Raw genomic sequence first — 22,765 nt, 5'->3', positions numbered from 1 at the left:
GGTACGGAGTTACCCTGAATGGAACCTAGGGCCACGTGTAACTCGCCTAACTGAATTGGTGCATTTAGAAGGGCCCTTTCATTTTCCAACAGGGTTATGATATTTAACTTCTGAAAGAGATTGTCCAGTTCCTTTTCGGTCCCATTATAGTTGTATAATGTGGAGAAAAAAAATCATGAATTCCCTCTCTATTTCTTTGCTGTCAGTCAGAATCTGACCATTTCTTGCTCTAATACTTTGGATTTTATTCTGACTTTGTTGGTTCTGAATTATAGAGGAGAGCAGATGGCTCGGTTTTCCGGCTTCGCAGAAGTATTTCGGGCCGCTAAAGAAAATCCTCTGTTGGGCCTTATTGAAGAGATAGTTTTTATGCTCCTTCCGAGCTTTATTTAGTTCTTGCAGCTTTTTGTTAGTTTTATTCCTAATTATCTCAGTTTCTAGTTCACCTACCCTAGCTTCTAATTGTTTTTTAGTTTTAGCAAAAATGGCTTTTCTCCTCTTTATTTGTCCCACATACACGCCTCGAATTAAAGCTTTAAGTGCGTCCCACACGAAGTGTATATGCGAGGAACCAAGATTAAGATTCAAAAATTCTGCTATCTCCCGGGAGATTCTCTCTTGTTCATCAATCAAACTTGCACGTAACTGAAGCTGGGAGTATTAGAACCGCTAAAGAAATCCTTCACGGCTCTCAATTAGATAACATGTTCTGGTTCAGGTACACACAATTACAACACATTTTTCTTAGTATTAAGAATAAGCACTTTTTAAGCGTAGTAGACAATAGTTTCACGGATTTTTGCTTCCACCGGAAAGATGTAAAAACTTCTATATCACAGATTTATAAGCAAATTAAAGATGGATTAGCTAATATGATACATTTTAAAAGTGTAAAGAAGAGGGAACGGGAGATCGGAGGAGACCCTAATATTAATTGGGTAAGGGTATATAAAAATATAAATTGGGTAACCATTTCTGCTAATTTTAGACTTATACAATTTAAAATAGTACACCGATTGTATCTTTCCCCACAACAGATAGCGAATATGTACGGGAAAATGGAAGCTAAGTGCCCAAAATGTCGATCTGGACAGGCCAAATTTTACAACATGATCTGGAGCTGCCCAAAAATACAGCAATATTGGGCAGAAATTAATGAAACTTTGGTTAACAAACTGGGAAACAGCCCTGAAATAGGAATCAAGCTCGCTATTCTGGGAACACTGGGACCTGATAGTCTGGTTGAAGAGCATGTTACTAGCTAGAGTAATAATTGCAAGAAAATGTGGATCAGCTGACCCCCCTTCCCTTGCAGAATGGAAAAAACTGATGGATAAGGTGAAGCACTATGAAAAATATGCATGGATATCCAAAAAACTGTTGGCACGATGGAAAAGGTCATGGGCAAAATGGTCACAGCTTGAGTGCTGGGGCCGGTCGGGATCCCTCTCCTTAAGTGATATATCTAATTCACTCGGGTGTTCAAGGAGGCTGCACGTTCGACGGGTTTTCCGCCGTTTCCGCCAGGCTCCGGAGACAGCAAGATAACATAAAAGGGAAGAGGGAGGGATTTCGGGTTGGGGTTAGGGAGAAAAACAATACTCCTTTTTTATATTGGATATAGGAACAGAGGGTGGGAACATTGACTGTCCTTTTGGTGAAGATATATCTGTCTCTAACATAATTTATGAAGTGTTTGAATGTATTAATGTTAAATGAGATATTGTTGTCATGTTCCTCCCACTGTACTTGTATTACATGGAAAAATAGAAAGTAAAAAAATATATATATATAAGACCTCAGATCAGACCCCCAATCAGACCTCAGCTCAGACCCCAATGTGAATGACCACCAATCAGACTTCAGATAAGAGCCCCATGCCTCTCTTCAGCCCCCATATCAGCCCCCATTGCTTCATATCAGCCCCCATTGCCTCATTTTAGCCCCCATGCCTCTCATCAGCCCCCATGCCGCAGGGCTCATAAAAACCCCACTTCCCTCTCCTGCTCCAGACGCTGCCGCTCCTCACCTCCTGCGACAGCACAGCCGAGGACAAGGAAGTGGGGAGTACAGAGCCTTCACCGCTTCCCAGTCCTCTGGTACTGATTAGCGCTTCCATAATAGAAGCGTTAATTAGTATTCACCCCATAAGATGCAGGGCCATTTCCCCCCCACTTTTGGGGGGGAAAATGCGTCTTATGGGGCGAAAAATACGGTAACTAAAAATTCTCTTGCAGATTGCACTATTCCATGCTACTGAAAAAAATATGCTGACATATACCAATCCGATAGAGGCATTAAAGGACACTCTTGGCATTCATCTGTTGAATAGGGAGATATTAATGTCCCGTGAGCTTTCCTGGTGTATACAGCAAGCTACAAAATACCGTGTGAATTCAGCCGCAGAACTTCTCATTTATTGTATTACTGAAAATACCTTCATATTTTCATATACTACGTCTAACAGATCTGCTTGGGCGCTTACTGGCTTTCCTTGAAGAGATTCAGTGATATACTGGGACTTATTTTCAGGCAATGCTCCATGAGAAAAATGTATGCAAATTAGCTCATATCAGCCAAATCCAATGAGTCTTTGCTTTGGCTGATGGAGGTCATTTGCATCGTAATAGTTTAAGATTTCAGGTTGAGTCTGTCAGTTAATCCTTCCTGTGATGTGCACCTGGCAGATTGCACATCACTGATTACTGGAAGATTACATTTTTTTCTGTTTCCTGTCTTTTGCAACTGCGTGTCTACAGTATTAGATACTTATATTGAAGTCACATTTACATTGTTGTGTTTCACAGCAACTTCACTGTGTGGCAATTGGGAGCGAGAATGCTAAACGTTATTTTAAAGCTGTACAAGGATCGAAGGAGCATAAAGGAGAATTGTTCGGTATTCACAACCTGTTCAAACTTAGAACCCAAGGAACCTGTCTGACAAGGGATATTTTGGAGGTAATTTTAGGCTTTTTTTCCTGATATTTTAGCTATTGTCTGTAATTTTCTGGATTTTTCCATTACAAATGCCCTCATTAATTTAAAGATAAAGGGGGACACGCCGGTCTTAGGTCCCTCTGCACTGCTGGAGGAAGCTTCAACGTTATGTAGCGGCACAGGCCTCTACATAAGTTTGGCGCTTCCTCCATCAGACCGTGAGACAGACTTAAATTTACACCAGCTCCCTAGATTTAAGCCATTTTCCACGCCAAAAACCAGCATAGAAAATGATGAATGAGCCGCGCCTGCCTGCTCCATGCCCCTTTTTTTCACCACTTCGGAAAAGTTCCAGATTTTGCTGCAGAATTTCATGCATCAAAATTTGCGACTTTAATACACCAAAATTGTGGCAAATATCTCTTAATAAATGTCGCCCATAATCGATAAATAAACGTTAAGTAACTTTGCAATTTTCTTCTTTTTTTTTTTTTTTTCTTACGCTGACCTTGAAGTCCAGCACTATTGACAGCCCGTTTTCCTCACCAGAGCATTCACAATTCTTCAGGCTGTTGAGTGGAAATATCAATTTTTCTCATACTTGCTCAGTATTTGCTTAGCTCTGTTGATTTTTATATTTTCGTAAGGTTAAAGCTCTGTACTGTACTGCAGTAGACATTACAGTTTCCAGAAAAGCAGACATCAGACACTGAACAGGTCGAGATTACTGGGAGATTTGAACTCAGCAGCATTGTGAATGCAGCTGTGAAGGAGAATGGGATGTAATGTATGCTGTAAGTCTTAATCAGGAAGTATAGCTCAACTGTTTGTGTAGATTAAGCTCTGTTCATGCCACGCTTGCGATGCACAATCAGCATTTACAGAAAGGAACTCTGCTGAAGTTTGTCTGACGTGTGCATAGGATATCATGGGGGATTTATGTCACCACATAATATGGTTCTTTTACCATGCAGGCCATATGGAGCTGTGTGGCATACTGCTGCATGGTCCAAGGCTATTTCTAGCATAAATAATTGAATCTAAAAATATAAATGCAGATTTACTACTTTTTGTTTTAGTTATCCATTGCTGAGATTACCGATCTTGGATTACACTATGTTCACATCCGCATTAGGGGCCTCCATAAAAGATCCCATTAAAAATCCTGAAAAAATAGTGCAACATGATGCGCTTTTTTGTTTGGTAAAATATATTGAGCTTTCTGATAGAAATCCAGTGGACCCCTTTATAATCAATGGGGTCCGTCGGTTGCTACTCATTTCCAGCATACGACTGATCCGACAGTGACATTTTTATTTATTTATTCTGCTTCTAGACTGGGACAGAAAAATGGAAATACTAGTACAGATGTGAACCCAGCCTTACAAAGACACCTGTCCGGGCTATAATACTGTATTGTGTATTGCTCTCTTTGGATATGGCTGTTGAACTTTCAAGAGGACTTGTCACAATGAAAGACAACATGTCATAGAGCACATATCCCGTGCAGATAGCACGTATATAAACATTATGGCAGCGCTTTAATCCAAGCGCTGTAAAAATGCTGGTTTCAGGCTCTGATCTGCACTCTGCAGATCAGAGCCTGAAATCAGGTATTAGCTGATTTGTGCCCCAATCTGTGTCCGGCCGTTCCCCCTCTGTGCCGGCTGTGCCCCATCCGTGCCCCCTCCATGCTGGCTGTACCCTCTCCTTTTTGGCCCTGCCCCCATTTGTTCCCCCTGATGCAGTCCCCCTGCTGTATGTGATGCCGGCCCACTGGTTGCTATGGCAACCAGACTCCTTGCAAAGGCGTCCAGTGTTGCCATCTATCAGTGTAAAACTGATAGTCTTATACTTTGCAATGCAATAGCATTGCAAAGTATAGGACAGCCATCAGCCCCACTGGATCTTCAAGATCCAAATGGGACTTGGTAAAAAAAAAAAGTGTGAAAAAAAAAAAGTTAAAAATGTAAATTAAAAATAAAATAAATTGCCTTTTCCTACATCCGTTCATTTATAAGAGATAAAAAAATGGGGAAAAAAATAAAATAAACTACACATAATTGGAATCACCGCGTCTATGATGACCTGATCTATAAAATGATAATGGTACTAATCCCGCGTGGTAAGCGCTATACAAAATAAAAATAAAAAACTATTGCGGAATTGCTGTTTTTTTTGCCTCACCTCCCCAAAAAATTGAATAAAAAGACATGTGCACCCCAAAAATGATACCAATAAAAACTACAGCCCATCACCCAAAAATTAAGCCCTCATACAACTATGTTGACAGAAAAATCAATGTTTAACAAAAATTAATTTTATGATATAAAAGTCGTAGAACATGAAAAAAAAACAGTGCAAATTTGGTTTCGCCACAACCGTATCAACCCAGAGAATAAAATTATCATATCAAATATACCGCACAAAGAATCCCATAAAAAATTGAAAAAACACTGACAGAAATGTAATTTTTGCCCACTTCACCTCCTAAAAAATGGAATAAAAAGCGCTCAAAAAGTCATATAGACCCCAAAATTGTACTAGTAAAAATTACAGCCCACCCTGCAAAAAAACAAAACTCTCACACAGCTACATTGACGGAAAAATCTAAAAAGTTAGGGGTCTTTGATTCGGTGATGCAAAAAAAAAAAAAAAGTTTAATAAAAAGTGATTTTATGATATAAAAGTGGTATACCATGAATAAAACAATATACAATGATCCCTTGACTTACAATGTACTCGACATGCGATGGTTTCAACTTACGATGGCCTCTCCTAGGCCATCGTAAGTTGAATACAGGCTCAACATAGGATACCTTAGGGCTGTTGGCTGACATTAGCGATGTGCTAATGTCAGCAGTACATAACTGTGTAATTTTTATCTGCCTACATGCCGCCGTTCGCCCAGAAAACTAACTTTAAAAATTAGCAAATTAGCCTCTAGGTGCTATTGGGGCGTTGCTGCAGCACCTAGAGGCTCCGTCTCCTCACCGTTCACTTCCAGGGAGCTCTGTGACGTATTCGACGCAGTGAGGAAGCCGGCAGCAGGCGAGCGTCCTTCACTTACTGCGATAGTACTGTGCTATAGGACTGCGCCGTGAGCTTTGTGTGGAGAGTGACACAGAAGCTGCTGGCTGAACAGTTAATCTACAGTAAAACGGTGAGCCTCTATGCATACTGTAGAGTACTATACAGTACACAAGCACACTGTGCATATATTTTACTATAAAATACCCCAGAATCAGGCTGAACAGTAAAGCCCCCCCCCCCCCCCCCCCCCTTCCCCTCATACACACACATTTAGCTGTGGAATTAGCACCATAGAGGATTCTTTTTAACAGTGGCAAATATTTTTTTTCTATAGAGCACCTAAAGTGTGAAGAGACATTATTCCTCCCAAACAGGCAAAAAATAAAATTCCTATTACAAAACAGGAAATTATAAAAAAAACACTACAATGGCATGAATATAAGCGAGTTTTAGTGCAACAGTATGGTTTCTCACAATCAACCATTTCTACAATCAACAGCATTAAAGTGACTGACAAATCAGCCACAGTGCACAAAAGCATATATCTTATTGTCGAGATGGAGAGGTTGCTGTATTTATGGATTAAGGAAAAGCAAATGAGAGGGGACGCTGTTCCAGGAAACTTTATCTGTGAACGTGCAAAATGCATTTTTGAAGAACTAAAAGCAATAGCAGAGTCCAGTGGTGATGCCGCTGGTACAAGTCGTTATGAAGAGTTTAGAGCCAGCAAAGGTTGGTTTGAACGTTTCAAGCAAAGATGTGAGGTGAAGAATGTGATACGACATGGAGAGGCAGCTAGCTCAAACTGCGAACCAGCTGATTCTTTTAAGCTGGAATTTCAACGTCTTATGGATGATGACGGCTACCTTCCACAACAAGTTTTCAATTGCGATTAAACTGGCTTATTCTGGAAGAAAATGCCCAAGCGAACATACATCACCAGAGAAGAAGCTAGTCTTCCTGGACATAAGCCAATGAAAGACCGACTAACCCTCCTGCTGGGTGCTAATGCATCAGGGGATTTTAGGCTAAAACCAATGTTGGTTTATCATTCTGATACCCCTAGAGTTTTCAAACAGAAGAAAGTCATTAAAGCCAATTTAGGAGTGTTGTGGCACTGCAATAGGAAGGCCTGGGTGACCAGACATGTGTTTAATGAATGGGCAACGGAAGTCTTTTGTCCTTCAGTGAAATCATACCTGGAGAAAAATAGACTGCCGCTAAAAGCACTGCTGCTGTTAGACAACGCTCCTGGTCATGACCCAGCACTGGCAGAATCATTGGAGGCCCAATTTAATTTAATCGCAATTAAATTTCTACCTCCAAACACCACTCCTCCTCTTCAACCTATGGATCAACAGGTCATCTCAAACTTCAAGAAACTGTACACCAAGAAGATGTTTGCAAAATGCTTTGACGCGACTGAGGCAGACAAAAACTTGACATTGAAAGAGTTTTGGAAAACAAGATTTAACATCTTGGACTGTGTGAGGATAATTGTGAGTGCATGAAATTATGTTTCTATTCGTGTCCTTAATTCTGCTTGGAGACCTTTGTGACCTTTTGTTGTGCATGAAGCCACTGTGTCTGTGGTTCATACTGAAAATGAGATTGAGCAGGAGATTGGGCTAAATTGACAATCTATGGGTCTGGAAGTTGATAAAGATGATGTAGAAGAGCTCATTCAAGACCATGAGAGCGAACTGACTACAGAAGAGTTACTTGAACTTGACAAGTCAACAGAGCATGACAGTGGAGAAGAGGAGTGTTGTGAAGATGACCATGTTATCACAGCTCAAGAGATGAAGAATCTGTTTTCTTCCTGGGAAGTTGTGAAGAGTGTTGTCCGAAAACACCCAGACATCGCTCTTCCTGAGCTTAAAACCTGTGATTATGAAGACAAGGTGCTGAGCTACTTCAAGAATCTTCAGAAAAAATGCCAGAAACAAGTTACGCTGGATATTTTTTTTCAGCAGTACCAAAAGGCCAAGAAAAGATCTTGAAGATGCTCCCATACATGTAGAGAGTGATCCAGAAGCTTCTTCTGACTGCTAAAGGTAAGAACCTGCTTTATTTCTATTAATTTTATGCTTAATGTGCCTCAAATGTCCCTTTTTTCTTATTCCGGGTTGACATTTTTGAGGTTTAGAACCAATTACCCATTTTCCAACATACAATGCTCGTCGCAGAACCAATTAATATTGTATGTTGAGGGATCACTGTAAATTTGGTATCACTATAACTGTGTCAGGCCACAAAATAAAAGTATCTTATCGAATATACCACGCGGAGAAACCCATAGAAAATAAAAATAAAAAACACTGGCAGAATTGCAATGTTAGCCAATTTCACCTCATAATTTTTTTTTTATAAAAAGCAATCAAAAAGTCATATGTACCCAACAATGGTATCATTAAAAACTACAGCCCATCCCGCAAAAAAGGAGCCCCCACACAGCTCAGTCAACAAAAAAATAAAGCTATGGCCCTTAAAATCTATTTTTTAGCAGATTCCATGTTAGAAAATGCAGATGCCGCTCCTTTCCTTTAGAATTCTGCCGTCTGCCCATACAGCAGTTTACGACCATGTGAGGAATATGGATTATCATTTACTGGCAGCCCTGATTTTCATTTGAGTCACCTTTTGCATGTACACAGTCAGTGTATATGCAAAATATGTTCTTACCCCCCAGCCATCTGCTGTCAGATAGCAAAGGAGAAAAAACCCCAGGGGTCCAGGCTTCAAGGAGGCCTCAGGTGGACTTGTGTACACTTATATACACTAAATGCTCTCAGTCACTGATAAGATGGCCCATTCTTCTATTGAGCTCAGAAAGATCAGAGATTTAATTGGATAAAATTACAAGTTTTATTGACTCTTTTCCTACAAAACTATATATAAATCTGTTGTATAACATGCTGCCAGCAGATTCTACTACATTTTGCGCTGACAAGTTCAAGAAAATCAGAACATTCACTTGAGCTTACAAGTGAATGTTGATTGAGACTTTGTCAAAAGTCTCAATCAACTTAAAGGGCATCTGTCAGCAGATTTGTACCTATGAAACTTGCTGACCTGTTGCATGTGCACTTGACAGCTGAAGGCATCTGTGTTGGTATCATGTTGATATGTCCCTGCATCGCTGAGGAAAAAGTTTTGAGGAAATTAAGTGTAACGAGGGCATTGCAGTTACACCTAGAGGCCCTGCTCTCTCTGCAACTGCCACACCCTCTCTTGATTGACAGGACCAGGTATAATGATATTTTCACTGCCTGGCCCTGTCAATGAAAGTACAGAGGGTGCGGCAGTTGCAGAGAGAGCAGAGCCTCTAGGTGAACAGGCAACACCCCCATTGCTCCTAGAGGCTCATTTATATATATTAAAACATAATTTTTCTCAGAAATGCGGGCACATATGAACATGAGACCAACACAGATGCCTTTTGCTGCCAAGTGCACATGCAACAGGTCAGCCAGTTTCATACGTACAAATCTGCTGACAGGTGCCTTTTAAGTTCATTGAGACCTGCTTTTGTTCAACCTTTTGCAAAAAATTCTGTTTTTAAATCTACATAAAATGTACAAAAAATTCTCTTCAAATAATATGTGCCACTATCTATTTGGTCTAAAATACCTTTCTTCGTAATATTGTATATGCTGCCTGCATACATATAAATAGGAGTATACTCAGTATTTCATATTGATTTATTGATATATGCACTTGTATAGCGCTACTATATTCCACAGCGCTTTACAGACATTAGCATCACACTGTCCCCAATGGGTCTCACAATCTAAGTTACCTATCAGTATGTGTTTTAGAGTGTGAGAGGAAACCGGAGAACCCCACCCCCAAACACGGAGAGAACATACAAACTCCATGCAGATGTTGTCCTTGGTCGGATTCGAACCTAGGACCCCAGCGCTGCAACGCACTAAGGCTAACCACTGAGCCACCGTGCTGTGTTTTGTATTTTGTTTTAAATATACAACATGGTATGTATCGTGTGCATTAAGAGTACCTGTTGTTTTAATCATGTGTTCCTATATCTATAGTACAGGCAAAAATAAGAAACATTGTAATATACCACTTTGTCAGCTCCTCCACTCCTCCTCTCCCAGTCCCGGATTCATGGCTGCACTACTCTGCTCTGCTGTATAATATGCTTGCTGCTCTTGTTTCTGAATGTATATGGGAGATGGGGAGCAGGATCTCCTCTTCTCTGTGTACAGTGTATAGGTGACGTCATAGCCTACTCTAGAGCGGAGTTCAGGGAAAACTGACAATCAGAAAGAGCGCCTGGAGAGGGAAACTGGTGACTACAACTCATATGTTGGCCAGGTATAGTCTTATTTCTCATGTACACACACTGGCTTCTTTTGGAAAGTCAACTGAATTCACACTTTGTATTGTGCCGCAAAAAAAAAACAACTATTTGGTGTTTTGTTCAGAGATTTGCAGCTTGGCCAAAAGAGAGAATGCCTCAGCTTTCCAACGCTCCCTCAAGCCGTGTACTAGATACAGCACAGCATGGCCAATTGACAGGACAGACTTTAGCTTGAGATTGGTGCTGGTGTGTCTGTACATCACTGTGTAAAATAAAGATGAAATGGAGGTGATACAAATTCTATTGTGAAACTTTTTTTTTTTTTTACATGTGCTGAATCAGCGCGAAGGTCAAGTGGAAGCTGGAATTAAAAGTGCCACAATGTATCTAGGTCAGCAGTCAAGTTCTGATGATACTAAGATGGTAAGCTTTCATCTTTGTATGTGTATATGAACTAAAGGCAACATTCGACCTCAGCATTCATTATAGTTCAACATTACAGACTGTGCAAGTTTGGCTATAAACTCTCCTATAAAGCAACACAGAGCAATACATTATATAAGGTCAGCTAAGTTACTTCTTAATATACCATACTTTATCTTGCTGACTGCAACTCTGGACTTTAAGGCTATCATTCAGTAGAATTGTAATATGCAACATTAAACGGGGGTTTCCATCTGACACATTCATGGTCCCCAACCCCAGCAGCGGCTTTTTGATCAGTTTTATTGGTGAAGTAGCTCTCTGGTATTATCAATGAGAGGTACAGAAAGAACTGAGAAACCATTCTGATGCAGCGAAAATGGGGACCCCAGCCACTCGACTCCTAAGCCCATAGTAAAGAGAAATCGAAATGAATAAAATAAATAATCTTTTAGTCGTAACCACAAGAATACAACTGGTAATTACATGTACCAATACCAAGACTCTAAAAAAATAAGGGGTGGTAAAACACCAAAGATACATTTTCTGCCCAGGGGTACAATGGTAGCAGTTGTACCTGGACCTGGTGTCTTTGTCACATAAGAAGACTCTGCCCTTATTATAAATTGCTCATGGTAGGTGAGGGGCCCAACACCTATGGGGTCTTTAATTACGGCCATGACTTTTATCCAGGTTTCCTATGATAAGGTATAACTAACAGCTTGAAGGAAGACTGCTCATCCTGTATACTTTTGTATTATCATGTGAAAAGGTATTGTCCTTTGTGTATTTATTTTTTTTCCTTTAAAACACTGTTAAACCATGATCTAAAAGGTAGGAACTTTGCTTTTTGTATTATGCACCATTTCCAATTCTTTGGATATTTTCACTGTCCTGATTTCGTCTGTGCATGTATACTGCAATTGTGATTGTTTTATATTTATTCATAGTTTTATAAGGGGAAAAAAATGCAGGATCAAATTCACACCACATCTATGGCTCTTGTTTCAGTATAATATGCTTATTTGAATATCAACTTTAATGGCTTTTTTAATTACTTCCCCAATAAACTGCAAAGTAGTCCTGATAATAATGCACTGGATTACAGTCACAGCAGCCTGAATTGTATACATTGCCATCTTACATTTCTTGAACTGAATGCTGTGACATGATTACAGTTTTTATAACTTGAGCTTAAACCGTTTTATTTATAAAAATTTCAAGATGCTCTTTAAGTTTTCTTCGAATCCTAGTGCTTTTCGATATGCAGCTGTTGATGGCATTATTAGCTCTTTTAAATATGGCAAGTTGCGTTTTTGGTTCAGAGTTTCTTTCATGTGTTCTGTTCACAGCATCTCTTCCATTTTACCACCCGCTGATCATTACGATGTGTCTGTGCCACAAGCTAAATACACACATTTATATAGCTCACTAGAAATCAAAACAGATGACAATATTGCCATTGCCTTCAACCAATGTAACTTTCTGCCAGATTTCCAGATGTGTGAGGATATTTAGTCTAGTTTTGATATATGGACAGATCAAGTTTTACCACCTCACCCTAGTGAGTCACTGGCATAGAATAAATCCTGTAAGTCCCAAGCTGTGATCATGTAGATGTAGTAAAGAAAACATTGTGACTATGCGTTTGTCATCTTCTGCAGAAACACAATGGTAGATTTGTTTTCTTTAGATATATAAACTTCTTAAGATCTCTGTCCAAAGACATATCATGGTTTTACGGGAAGTATAAGTATAGTCTTTATTCCCTTTTCAGGATAAAAAAAAGAGCTGTTCTGACTTTTATGGTCATCTAATTGTTAAGGGTCAAATAAAAATGGCTATGCTAGTGACCTAAAAATAAACCAATAGATAATAAGGGAATATCATCTAGTTAAAATGGCTTTTTAACTGTTTTAAAGGCAAGACATCATTGTTCATTCCTTTCCTAAACACAAAATTAAGCAACTTTTGAAATAATCTTAATTGAAAACTTCCTACCAAAGGCTACCAAGTCTGTCCCCTAGCTGGTGATCCTGAAGAATCTGAAATCATTCAGAGCTCTGCTTTTGTATCTAATGGCTCCCTCTGTTTTCCCTTCTCTCAGAGATAATAGCAGGGAGGTTGTACACAGTGGAGAGGTTCCAAGGAGGACGGCTCAGACAAGTTGTAGATATGGAGGAGAGCACACTCAACGAAGTTAGTAGGGTGAAGACAGCAGCAGCCTGGACACACAAATCCCATCATGTTTTACTGGGAAGGACACCGCCACATGACAAACGTCTGAAACTAGGAGCAGTTTGTAAAATGATTGTCAATGGATCTGATGATGAATGAAGGAAGGAAGGTTACAGACTGAAACTTAGTGATTACCTTGAGTAAAAAGTTGCACTAACAGATGTAAACATCATTTTTTTTCCATGTCAAAGATGCCCATGGCATTTAATCCTTTCAGCCACTGCAAAATTTTGTTGCAAATTGCATTTGTACGCCACCCTCACCACTTTCCGAAAAGGGCCGTGGCATGGGAGGGGCATGCAGGCACGATACATTTTTTCTGGTGAAAATAAAGACAGAAGTCTACATCAGCTCAGGTTATGGGCTTAATGTGTGCTTGATGTTTGGTAGATCTGGAAAGAAAGAGGCATATCTAGCAGTCCGATATTAATAGTTCTTCAAACAGCCTTTTACTCTAAACCCTTGCAATTTATGGCATTGCTTAGTTATTTGTTAACATATTGCGCATACAATTTTGAATTCCATTAAATGGCTTATTCAGTCTTCACAAACATTCATAAGGGGAATGACATAGATTTCCAAAAAATGTAATAAACAGATGTGTTGGAGTCAGTAGTGATGACCATTGACATGTACAACATAAACTCATTTTTGAGATGACAATTCAACCCATTGTTGAGTGGACAGAAAATATATTGCGGACCTTGTAGGCAAATTATGTAAATGTCATTTATGGAAAACACAGTTTAAATTGCTTAAGCCCTTACTATCAGCAAAGGCCAAGAGGTTCATTGGATATTGCTAAATCTCCAACACAACTTTCTAAGTAAAGTGGCATTAAAATGGACTCCAGTTTGCCACAGTGGGAATGTTCCTTCCTGACCATTTACTGGCAGTTGAAGAGATCCTTGAATCAACATTCATCATCAATTCCAGCAACTCCAACCGGATTCGTTCATAATGGATGCAGCTGGTTGTATTATCAAAAACAAAAGTGTTTTTGCTGATCCCTACCTGATTAGGCAAAAACGCATATGTGAAAGTAGCCTTACACTGGTCAAGAACAATTACTGAAGACGAATGTTTGTTTGTACAAATGCTTTTCTGCAATAATTGTCCTGTGTAAAGGTAACGCAAAACGCCCAAAGAATGAGCAAAGGCTTGTTTCATTCGGTGACTACATCTTTCATGGGGCATCAAACATCGTTATTTGTTTGTTGGCAGCACACCCCTGGGTAAATCATACAGGGAGTGCAGAATTATTAGGCAAGTTGTATTTTTGAGGATTAATTTTATTATTGAACAACAACCATGGTCTCAATGAACCCAAAAAACTCATTAATATCAAAGCTGAATATTTTTGGAAGTAGTTTTTAGTTTTAGCTATTTTAGGGGGATATCTGTGTGTGCAGGTGACTATTACTGTGCATAATTATTAGGCAACTTAACAAAAAACAAATATATACCCATTTCAATTATTTATTTTTACCAGTGAAACCAATATAACATCTCAACATTCACAAATATACATTTCTGACATTCAAAAACAAAACAAAAACAAATCAGTGACCAATATAGCCACCTTTCTTTGCAAGAACACTCAAAAGCCTGCCATCCATGGATTCTGTCAGTGTTTTGATCTGTTCACCATCAACATTGCGTGCAGCAGCAACCACAGCCTCCCAGACACTGTTCAGAGAGGTGTACTGTTTTCCCTCCTTGTAAATCTCACATTTGATGATGGACCACAGGTTCTCAATGGGGTTCAGATCAGGTGAACAAGGAGGCCATGTCATTAGATTTTCTTCTTTTATACCCTTTCTTGCCAGCCACGCTGTGGAGTACTTGGACGCGTGTGATGGAGCATTGTCCTGCATGAAAATCATGTTTTTCTTGAAGGATGCAGACTTCTTCCTGTACCACTGCTTGAATAAGGTGTCTTCCAGAAACTGGCAGTAGGACTGAGAGTTGAGCTTGACTCCATCCTCAACCCGAAAAGGCCCCACAAGCTCATCTTTGATGATACCAGCCCAAACCAGTACTCCACCTTGCTGGCGTCTGAGTCGGACTGGAGCTCTCTGCCCTTTACCAATCCAGCCACGGGCCCATCCATCTGGCCCATCAAGACTCACTCTCATTTCATCAGTCCATAAAACCTTAGAAAAATCAGTCTTGAGATATTTCTTGGCCCAGTCTTGACGTTTCAGCTTGTGTGTCTTGTTCAGTGGTGGTCGTCTTTCAGCCTTTCTTACCTTGGCCATGTCTCTGAGTATTGCACACCTCGTGCTTTTGGGCACTCCAGTGATGTTGCAGCTCTGAAATATGGCCAAACTGGTGGCAAGTGGCATCTTGGCAGCTGCACGCTTGACTTTTCTCAGTTCATGGGCAGTTATTTTGCGCCTTGGTTTTTCCACACGCTTCTTGCGACCCTGTTGACTATTTTGAATGAAACGCTTGATTGTTCGATGATCACGCTTCAGAAGCTTTGCAATTTTAAGAGTGCTGCATCCCTCTGCAAGATATCTCACTATTTTTGACTTTTCTGAGCCTGTCAAGTCCTTCTTTTGACCCATTTTGCCAAAGGAAAGGAAGTTGCCTAATAATTATGCACACCTAATATAGGGTGTTGATGTCATTAGACCACACCCCTTCTCATTACAGAGATGCACATCACCTAATATGCTTAATTGGTAGTAGGCTTTCGAGCCTATACAGCTTGGAGTAAGACAACATGCATAAAGAGGATGATGTGGTCAAAATACTCATTTGCCTAATAATTCTGCACGCAGTGTACACACTCCTTTTATTTCCTTAGTCTTATTTTCTCCAGGGTAAAGTTACCTTTGAGAACACTTTACAGCTTAGATACTGTATACTGTGATTGTTAAGTCTTCATTAGAGGATCTAATTGCAATAAAAGCTGAAAACTCTATTATAAAGCTGTAGGAAGTTACACAGGGGACATCCACTGCGTCTGAAGGAAAGAAGGTTTGTGCACAAACATAGAAGAGGATTCTTTACAGTAAGAGCAGTGAGACTATGGAACTCTCTGCCTGAGGAGGTGGTGATGGTGAATTCACTAAAAGAGTTCAAGAGGGGCCTGGATGTACAGTTGAAACCAGAAGTTTACATACACTATATAAAAAGACACATGACAAAGACTCATGTTTTTCTCAATATCTGACATGAAATCAGAACAAACCTTTCCTGTTTTTGGTCAATTAGGATTATCATAATTAATAGTTATACCATAATACCATAATTATAGTTACTAGAGATGGGTTGTTGATCCAGGGAGTTATTCTGATTGCCTTATTGGAGTCGGGAAGGAATTTTGTCCCCTAAAGTGAGGAAAATTGGCTTCTACCTAACAGGGGGTTTATTGTCTTCCTCTGGATCCACTTACAGGATAACAGGCTGAACTACAGGTGAAACTCGAAAAATTTGAATATCGTGCAAAGTTCATGTTTTTCAGTAATGTAACTTAAAAGGTGAAACTAATATATGAGATAGACTCATTACATGCAAAGCGAGATATTTCAAGCCTTAAACTCTATTTAAGTTGCATTACTGAAATAAATTAACTTTTGCACGATATTCTAATTTTTCGAGTGTAGGTGGACAGATGTCTTTTTTTCAGCCTTATAAACTGTTACTATGTTATGTTAGGTCATGCACACAACAGTGTTCCATAGAAGTCAGATATTAATTTTCTAACTGGTAGTTCAGGGGCCAGCTGGAACGCAGAATAGCAGCATTGTGTCCAGCAAAGAGACTCGTGGGTGACGGTAGGGAGTCTTGTCTCCGTTGTGGCCTGCTATTGGCTGCTCCCCCCGTCGCCGGATGTTTTGATTCGCGTGTTAGGGAGATGCAGCGGCCATGCGGGGATCAGGAGCGACGCAGGTTCCTGGGAGCGGGGTAAGTATAATCTATTTGAGAGGCCTAGGTATTGGGGGGCATGTTTTAGACATTGAATAAACCCTTTAACTGTATAACTATATTTTGTAATTAATTCAGTTTCGCTTTGTGTTCTCCCTTTCCTGGAAGAAAATGCACCATAAACACAGTATGTTGTTGCAAAAAACAATATGCATTTTTTGGTGCATTTTTTGCGTCGTTTGGCAGCACCCTAAGGGGAAATTCACTCAACTGTATTTTCGGTCCACTTATTTTACGGATCGGATGCAGACCCATTCATTTCAATGGGGCTGCCAAAGATGTGGGCAGCTCAACGTGTGCCGTCCATATTCATATATCCGTTCCGTAGCCCAGTAAAAAATAGAACATGCCCTTTTCTTGTCCCCTTTGCAAACAAGACTGGGCATTTCTAACAAAGGGCAGGACTTGCTAATCTGTAAATTGCAGAATACACGTGGCCAGTATCCGTGTTTTTCAGATCCACAAAATATATAAGGTCGTGTGAATGCCCCCTAAGAGTACATTCAACATAATTCCAGTACCTTGGCACTTCTCCTTATTTACTCTTAACTTTAAAAGTCGTTTTCTTTAGATGAAAGCATTATTTTTTAAACACAAAAGGTGAAAGTATAAGACTAGGGAGGAATTACATCATTAAAACCATTTTTCCGGTAGCAGCGTGAGCACAGTCACTGGTCCTGAAGCCGAATTTGAGCTTTGAGCCTGCGCCGCTACTTGGAGCAATGCTGCAGACTTCAGATTGTCAGGGCCAGGCTATATGTACGGGCATGTGAGTGCTTCTCCATTTGTGGGGACAGCCCCTTACAGGTGAAGAGTTCCTGCTAATGAGACAAATTGATTTGCTCTTCCTCAAAACCATTATAATATATTGGTATTCTTAGATTGTGAAATATAGCAAGGTTTTAATGATGTAATGCCTCATGGGACATTACACACTGTGCTAAAATTATTTAAACTTTGGTTATTACATTCTGCTTCGGGGAATATATTTCATATACAGTACACGTCTCACATTTTAAAATAATGGAAGGTTGTTTTAATATCAAAATAGCCTGCAACATACTGATGAAATATTATGCCCTTTGCCACAATTGCTTCAGTTGCATGATGTCATGAAAGAGTTCACTGTTAAAAGCATTATAGAACATGCCTATTACTTATCACCATAATTTTTGGCCTCTAGATCGCTGACCCTTTGGTCCACCCCTGTTGTATGTTTTCCTTGCAAATAGCTTGGTTATGTAGTGTTCTGGCCCTGTATTTGTTTAGTTGGAAAAATCATATAACTTAAGATGTTGGAGGAGTGCATTGAAGATTAATTTATTCCATGCTGTAAATCATACTACATGCTAGGACACATCACTGAATAAAAAGCACTTGGATGTAAAGGCTTTTATGCTTTCTTGTTCTCAGGACTACTGAGGTACTGATGCTGTTACCAGTTCACTTATGCCTGCTAAATATCTTAATTATTGTTCAATATGCTGTCATGCTAAATAGTATGACGAGGGAAGCATGTTGCAATAAATAAAATAGTATATGCTTTTTTCTTTTTTTTTTTGAGTTTAATATTTTTTTTTGAATTTTATGTTTATTGGGGTTGCTAAAAATCTTTACTAAGGGCTAAACCCTGTTGGGTTACTCCTTTATCTCCATCTATCCATCTCCATATCTATAACTGGGAATATGTTCTAAATATAACAAATATAGATTTTGTGTACTCCCATATTTTTGGCATTTGTAGACTCTGGGCTTTTGGCTTTGTAGAATCTGTTTGCTTACACAGTGTAATCTATTTGCAGGAGCCAGTTGCTGATGGTGGTGAGAAAACCATGAATGTGAATTCAAATGAACAGATTCAGAAAGAGGCTTTCGATTTTAGTAGTGATAGCGATGATGATATTAGGGAAAATAAAAAAGGCCATAAAATCTCTATAAAAGCTGAAAATGGAAAGCAACTTACACTGCAGCAATGTGGACTTTCAGCACTTCTCCAGAAAAGCCCCAAGAAGCAGGATGAACTTTCTAAAAGTTCCACCAGTAATTTGAGTGACAACAAAGCATTGACTATTCAGAACTGTGTGTTCAGTTCTGATAAAGACCATGAAGTCAACAGAATTGACTGGAGCATTTCACCTGATTCTGGGGAAGACTCAGACTCCTCAGTCCAAAGTAAGACGAAGTTTACTAAAGCCAAACCTACAGCGGTGGAACCCAGGTTTAGTTCAGATGAAAGTGATGACATTGTCTTTCCTACACAAGTCCGTAGTAGAAGAAGAATAATGCTTCCAAAGTCTGAAAAATCCAGTATCCACCAAGCAACAGACTCTAGTAATGACTGCATCAGTGATGAGTCTGATGATATTCCAATACCAAATAAAATTTTGTCAGATAAATCACATTTTTCAAACCTAAAATATGAACAGTGTCATGAAAATAGAGGTGCAGAAAGAAATTCTCAAACAATAGAAGCATTTTCTTCATCCGATGAGGATCAGCTTCTGACCAAGAAGATGTATATTAATAACAAAGAGCAAACGCTTAAAACCAGAACCTTTAGAAAACCGAACCCAAGTTTTAAATGGAAATATGTAAGGAAGAATGAAGATCATTGTGCCCATGAAAACAAAATTAAAATGGAGAATATGGGGACTTTCGACCAAATTTTAGGTAATTATTCTACAATTTTACTAAACTTAATTGGCGCCATTTATAAAGATCACTGTTTTATACACCAATCTTAACCCCTTAAATGGAACCTGCCTCACTGAGGTCAGCATAAAGCAGTGACAGCTGATTTCAGTGGTGATTCACCCGGTATTATAATCATCGCAGCACAGGCCTGTAAAAGAGTCACAGCTGCCTGAGGAGAGTCACGTTTGTTTACGATCATCTGCTCTCCCCACCTACCTGCTAAAGATTGGCAGGTCTCTCCTACTGAGAAAACTAAGGAGAAGACTGCCAATCATCATCAGGTGGGAGGGGAGAGAGGGTTCTCAAGAATAACCATGCATCTGTTACTCTTTTTCATGCCCAAGGACCCATGATTTCTACAGCCACTTAGTATTAACCCATGTGTGACAGACCACTGAAATAAGTGTGTTTGTTTCTACTTTTTGTTGCCCTCAATGAGGGCAGCATAAAGTTTTTGACAGGTTCCCATTAACAGATACATGTACACCATAAGTGTTAAGTTGTTTCATGAAGAGGACTGATGCTGATCTCACTTCATACATGGCGGGGGCTGGCGTTGTAATACATCTGACACCAGCTGACGGTAAACGGGATTGGAGATGACACAGATCTTGGTCATTTAAGTCCTCAGATACCACTGTCAATAGCTACTGATCTGAGCCCCGTGTGAAGGTTCCCAGTCTTGTCATAGCAAACTGCCTTGAAAGCTATGTCAGAGGCATAGCTTCACAGGCAGTGGTCAGGATCCTATAGACTGCAATAGTATGCCTTTGCTGTCTGTGGTACAAGCAATCTAAGGGGACTAAAAAGTTCAGGCAAAAAAAAATTAAAGGTTAAAAAATAAACACAAAAATCTCAAAAATTCTAATTACCCCCCTTTCCCAATGTTACACATTCAAATAACTAAAATCTAAGCATAACGGGCATCACCACTTCTGAAAATATTTTGCCGGTGCAGGAAACGCCACAACAGAAAAAAATTTAAATGTGCAATGTGCCATTTTTGGTCACCTTGTCCACCACAGCGAATTGAAAAAAGGAATGAAAAATTGAATGAGTGAATGTGCCTTTTGGAAGGTAGAAAGGAAAATTGGTCTGGTCCTTAAGGGGTTAACAGACCTTGCAATGACATGAGATCCAGCACATTGATTAAGAGGTGCTGGTATACTGTACGTTTTAGCAATATTTTCATATTTCTAGCTCTATGAAAAATATGACGGAGTAGTTAATACAGCTTCCAAATCTGAGCCGTAAGTTTACCCTTGCATGATATATACAATGGGTGATGCCATTTTGAATAACACAGTGAAGATAGAATGAACAATTTACTTACCAAGCCTTTTCCCTATTGCACTTCCAGCCAGTACAGGCAGGGAAATAATCTCAATAATATTGTGAGAATGCTTAGGGAAGTATGGTGGGCTGCAGGCCAGGTCTCAAAAAATACAATGGTTAATTTTTAAATAAGTTACAAATTTGGATTAAGAGAAATTCATTACCTGACATTTTTTGCAGCTGGAAGTGCAGCAAACTTTTTTCAAATACATAATAAATAAAAAGTAGATCCAAGGTCTAGGAGATCCAAAGGTCCTGAAGTCAGGAAACAAAGTTACATGCTCAGTAACATGCAATCCCTTCATTTTAGCAACTGGTGGGGTGAGAGGACAGTGGTTAGACTCCCACCAATAACATCTTTCAACATCTCAGTGACATATCAGAAGATATTTTCAGGTGAACTTTCCATTGAACTTTAAAGTAGTTTTCTTTAGTCAAGCACATTTTCCTGAATGTGTCAAATATGATCCTTCTAAAAAGCTCAAATAAATCTAAAAGGTTCTTGATATTTTTATAATTCAGATGGGGTTGCAGAAGTTGCCTATATGCATTCAAATCAAAATGTGGTTGGATCAAGTAAAGCAGAGAATCACATGAGTCATTGGGCAGTACGAGATGTTTTTGAGCTAAATCAGTTTTCTCAGCTTCCCGCCAATGTGACAGCGCATGTAGTAGAGGTAAGTAAATCTACTTCATATACAGTGGTGCTTTAAAGTTTGTGAACCCTTTAGAATTTTTATATTTCTGTATAAATTTGACCTAAAACTATATCAGATTTTCATACAAGTCATAAAAGTAGATAAAGATAATCAAATGAGTAAAAAATATTAGACTTCGTAATTTATTTACTGCGGAAAATGATCCAATGTCCTGTCTGTAAGTAGAAAAGGTTTGTGAACCTTTGCTTTCAATGTCTGGTGTGACCCCCCCCCCCCTTCCCCTTCCCTTTTGCAGCAATAGCTGCAACTAAACATTTCTCGTAATTGTTGATTAGTCCTGCACATCAGCTTGGAGAAATTTTAGCCCATTCCTCTGTACAAAACAGCTTCAACTCTGTTATGTTGGTGGGTTTCCTCCCATGAACTTCTCGCTTCAAGTCCTTCCACAACATTTCTATTGGATTAAGGTCAGGACTTTGATATTCCAAAACTTTAACTTAATTCTTCTTTAACTGTTCTTTAGTAGAATGACTTGGTTACTTTGGGTCGTTGTATGACCCACATTCTCTTGAGATTCAGGTGATTGAGAAGGAAAATGGGTCTCCTTGGCACTGGATTCTAAAGTTAAAAACAAAAAAATAGCAAGATCAGCACTCCAAAATATCTTCACTAAAAAGTAGTTTATTAACCCAGTGTTCAATGACCTTTCAATCCGTCTATGGAACCATTGTCATTGAATGAATAAACTACCTAAAGTTTTGGTCCAACCTTTTGCACCCAATTTTATTGAAGGTTTTGGCTGTGCTGCTCTATCTAGTGTTTGTATTGTTGGATTCTAAAGTTAAATTACTGATCACTATCTTCACGTCTTTTTCATTGGATATTTTACCCAGTGTTTTACCATTTATTGCATAATTGTTCATTTTGTTTACTCGGCACAAGTGAATAACTTTACATTCATCCACACCAAACTTAATTTGCCATTTCTTCCACCATGTCTCCAACTTTCCCAAATCCTTCTGCTGTATTATATTCTTCTCCTCTGTGTTGATGGTCTTATAGAACTTAGGATAGGTCATGAGTATCTGAAGGGGACGTCCAAGTCCCCGCACAGACATGATCAGCTGTTTGAAGAGGCCACTGTACTCCGGTGAGTTCTGCGGCCTCCTCACAGCATA

The 22,765-nt window shown here is 39.4% G+C and overlaps 1 protein-coding gene across 4 annotated transcripts in view; it reads left to right on the top strand.

Annotated features, from left to right (window-relative positions):
* The window catches only part of ERCC6L2 (ERCC excision repair 6 like 2), a 154,929-nt gene that overhangs the window by 99,068 nt on the left and 33,096 nt on the right, over positions 1-22,765 (top strand). For all 4 annotated transcript variants that reach the window (XM_040416985.1, XM_040416986.1, XM_040416987.1 and 1 more), the window contains exons 16-19: positions 2,808-2,960; positions 10,642-10,722; positions 18,702-19,569; positions 21,451-21,605. In XM_040416985.1, coding sequence (XP_040272919.1) covers positions 2,808-2,960; positions 10,642-10,722; positions 18,702-19,569; positions 21,451-21,605 — 1,257 coding nt within the window. The remainder of the gene's footprint in view (positions 1-2,807; positions 2,961-10,641; positions 10,723-18,701; positions 19,570-21,450; positions 21,606-22,765) is intronic.

Source organism: Bufo bufo, chromosome 2 (assembly GCF_905171765.1).
Source record: "Bufo bufo chromosome 2, aBufBuf1.1, whole genome shotgun sequence".
Classification (NCBI taxonomy): Eukaryota; Metazoa; Chordata; class Amphibia; order Anura; family Bufonidae; genus Bufo; species Bufo bufo.
The sequence above is the reverse complement of the archived record's forward strand: the minus strand, read 5'-3'. Positions and strand labels throughout refer to the sequence as shown.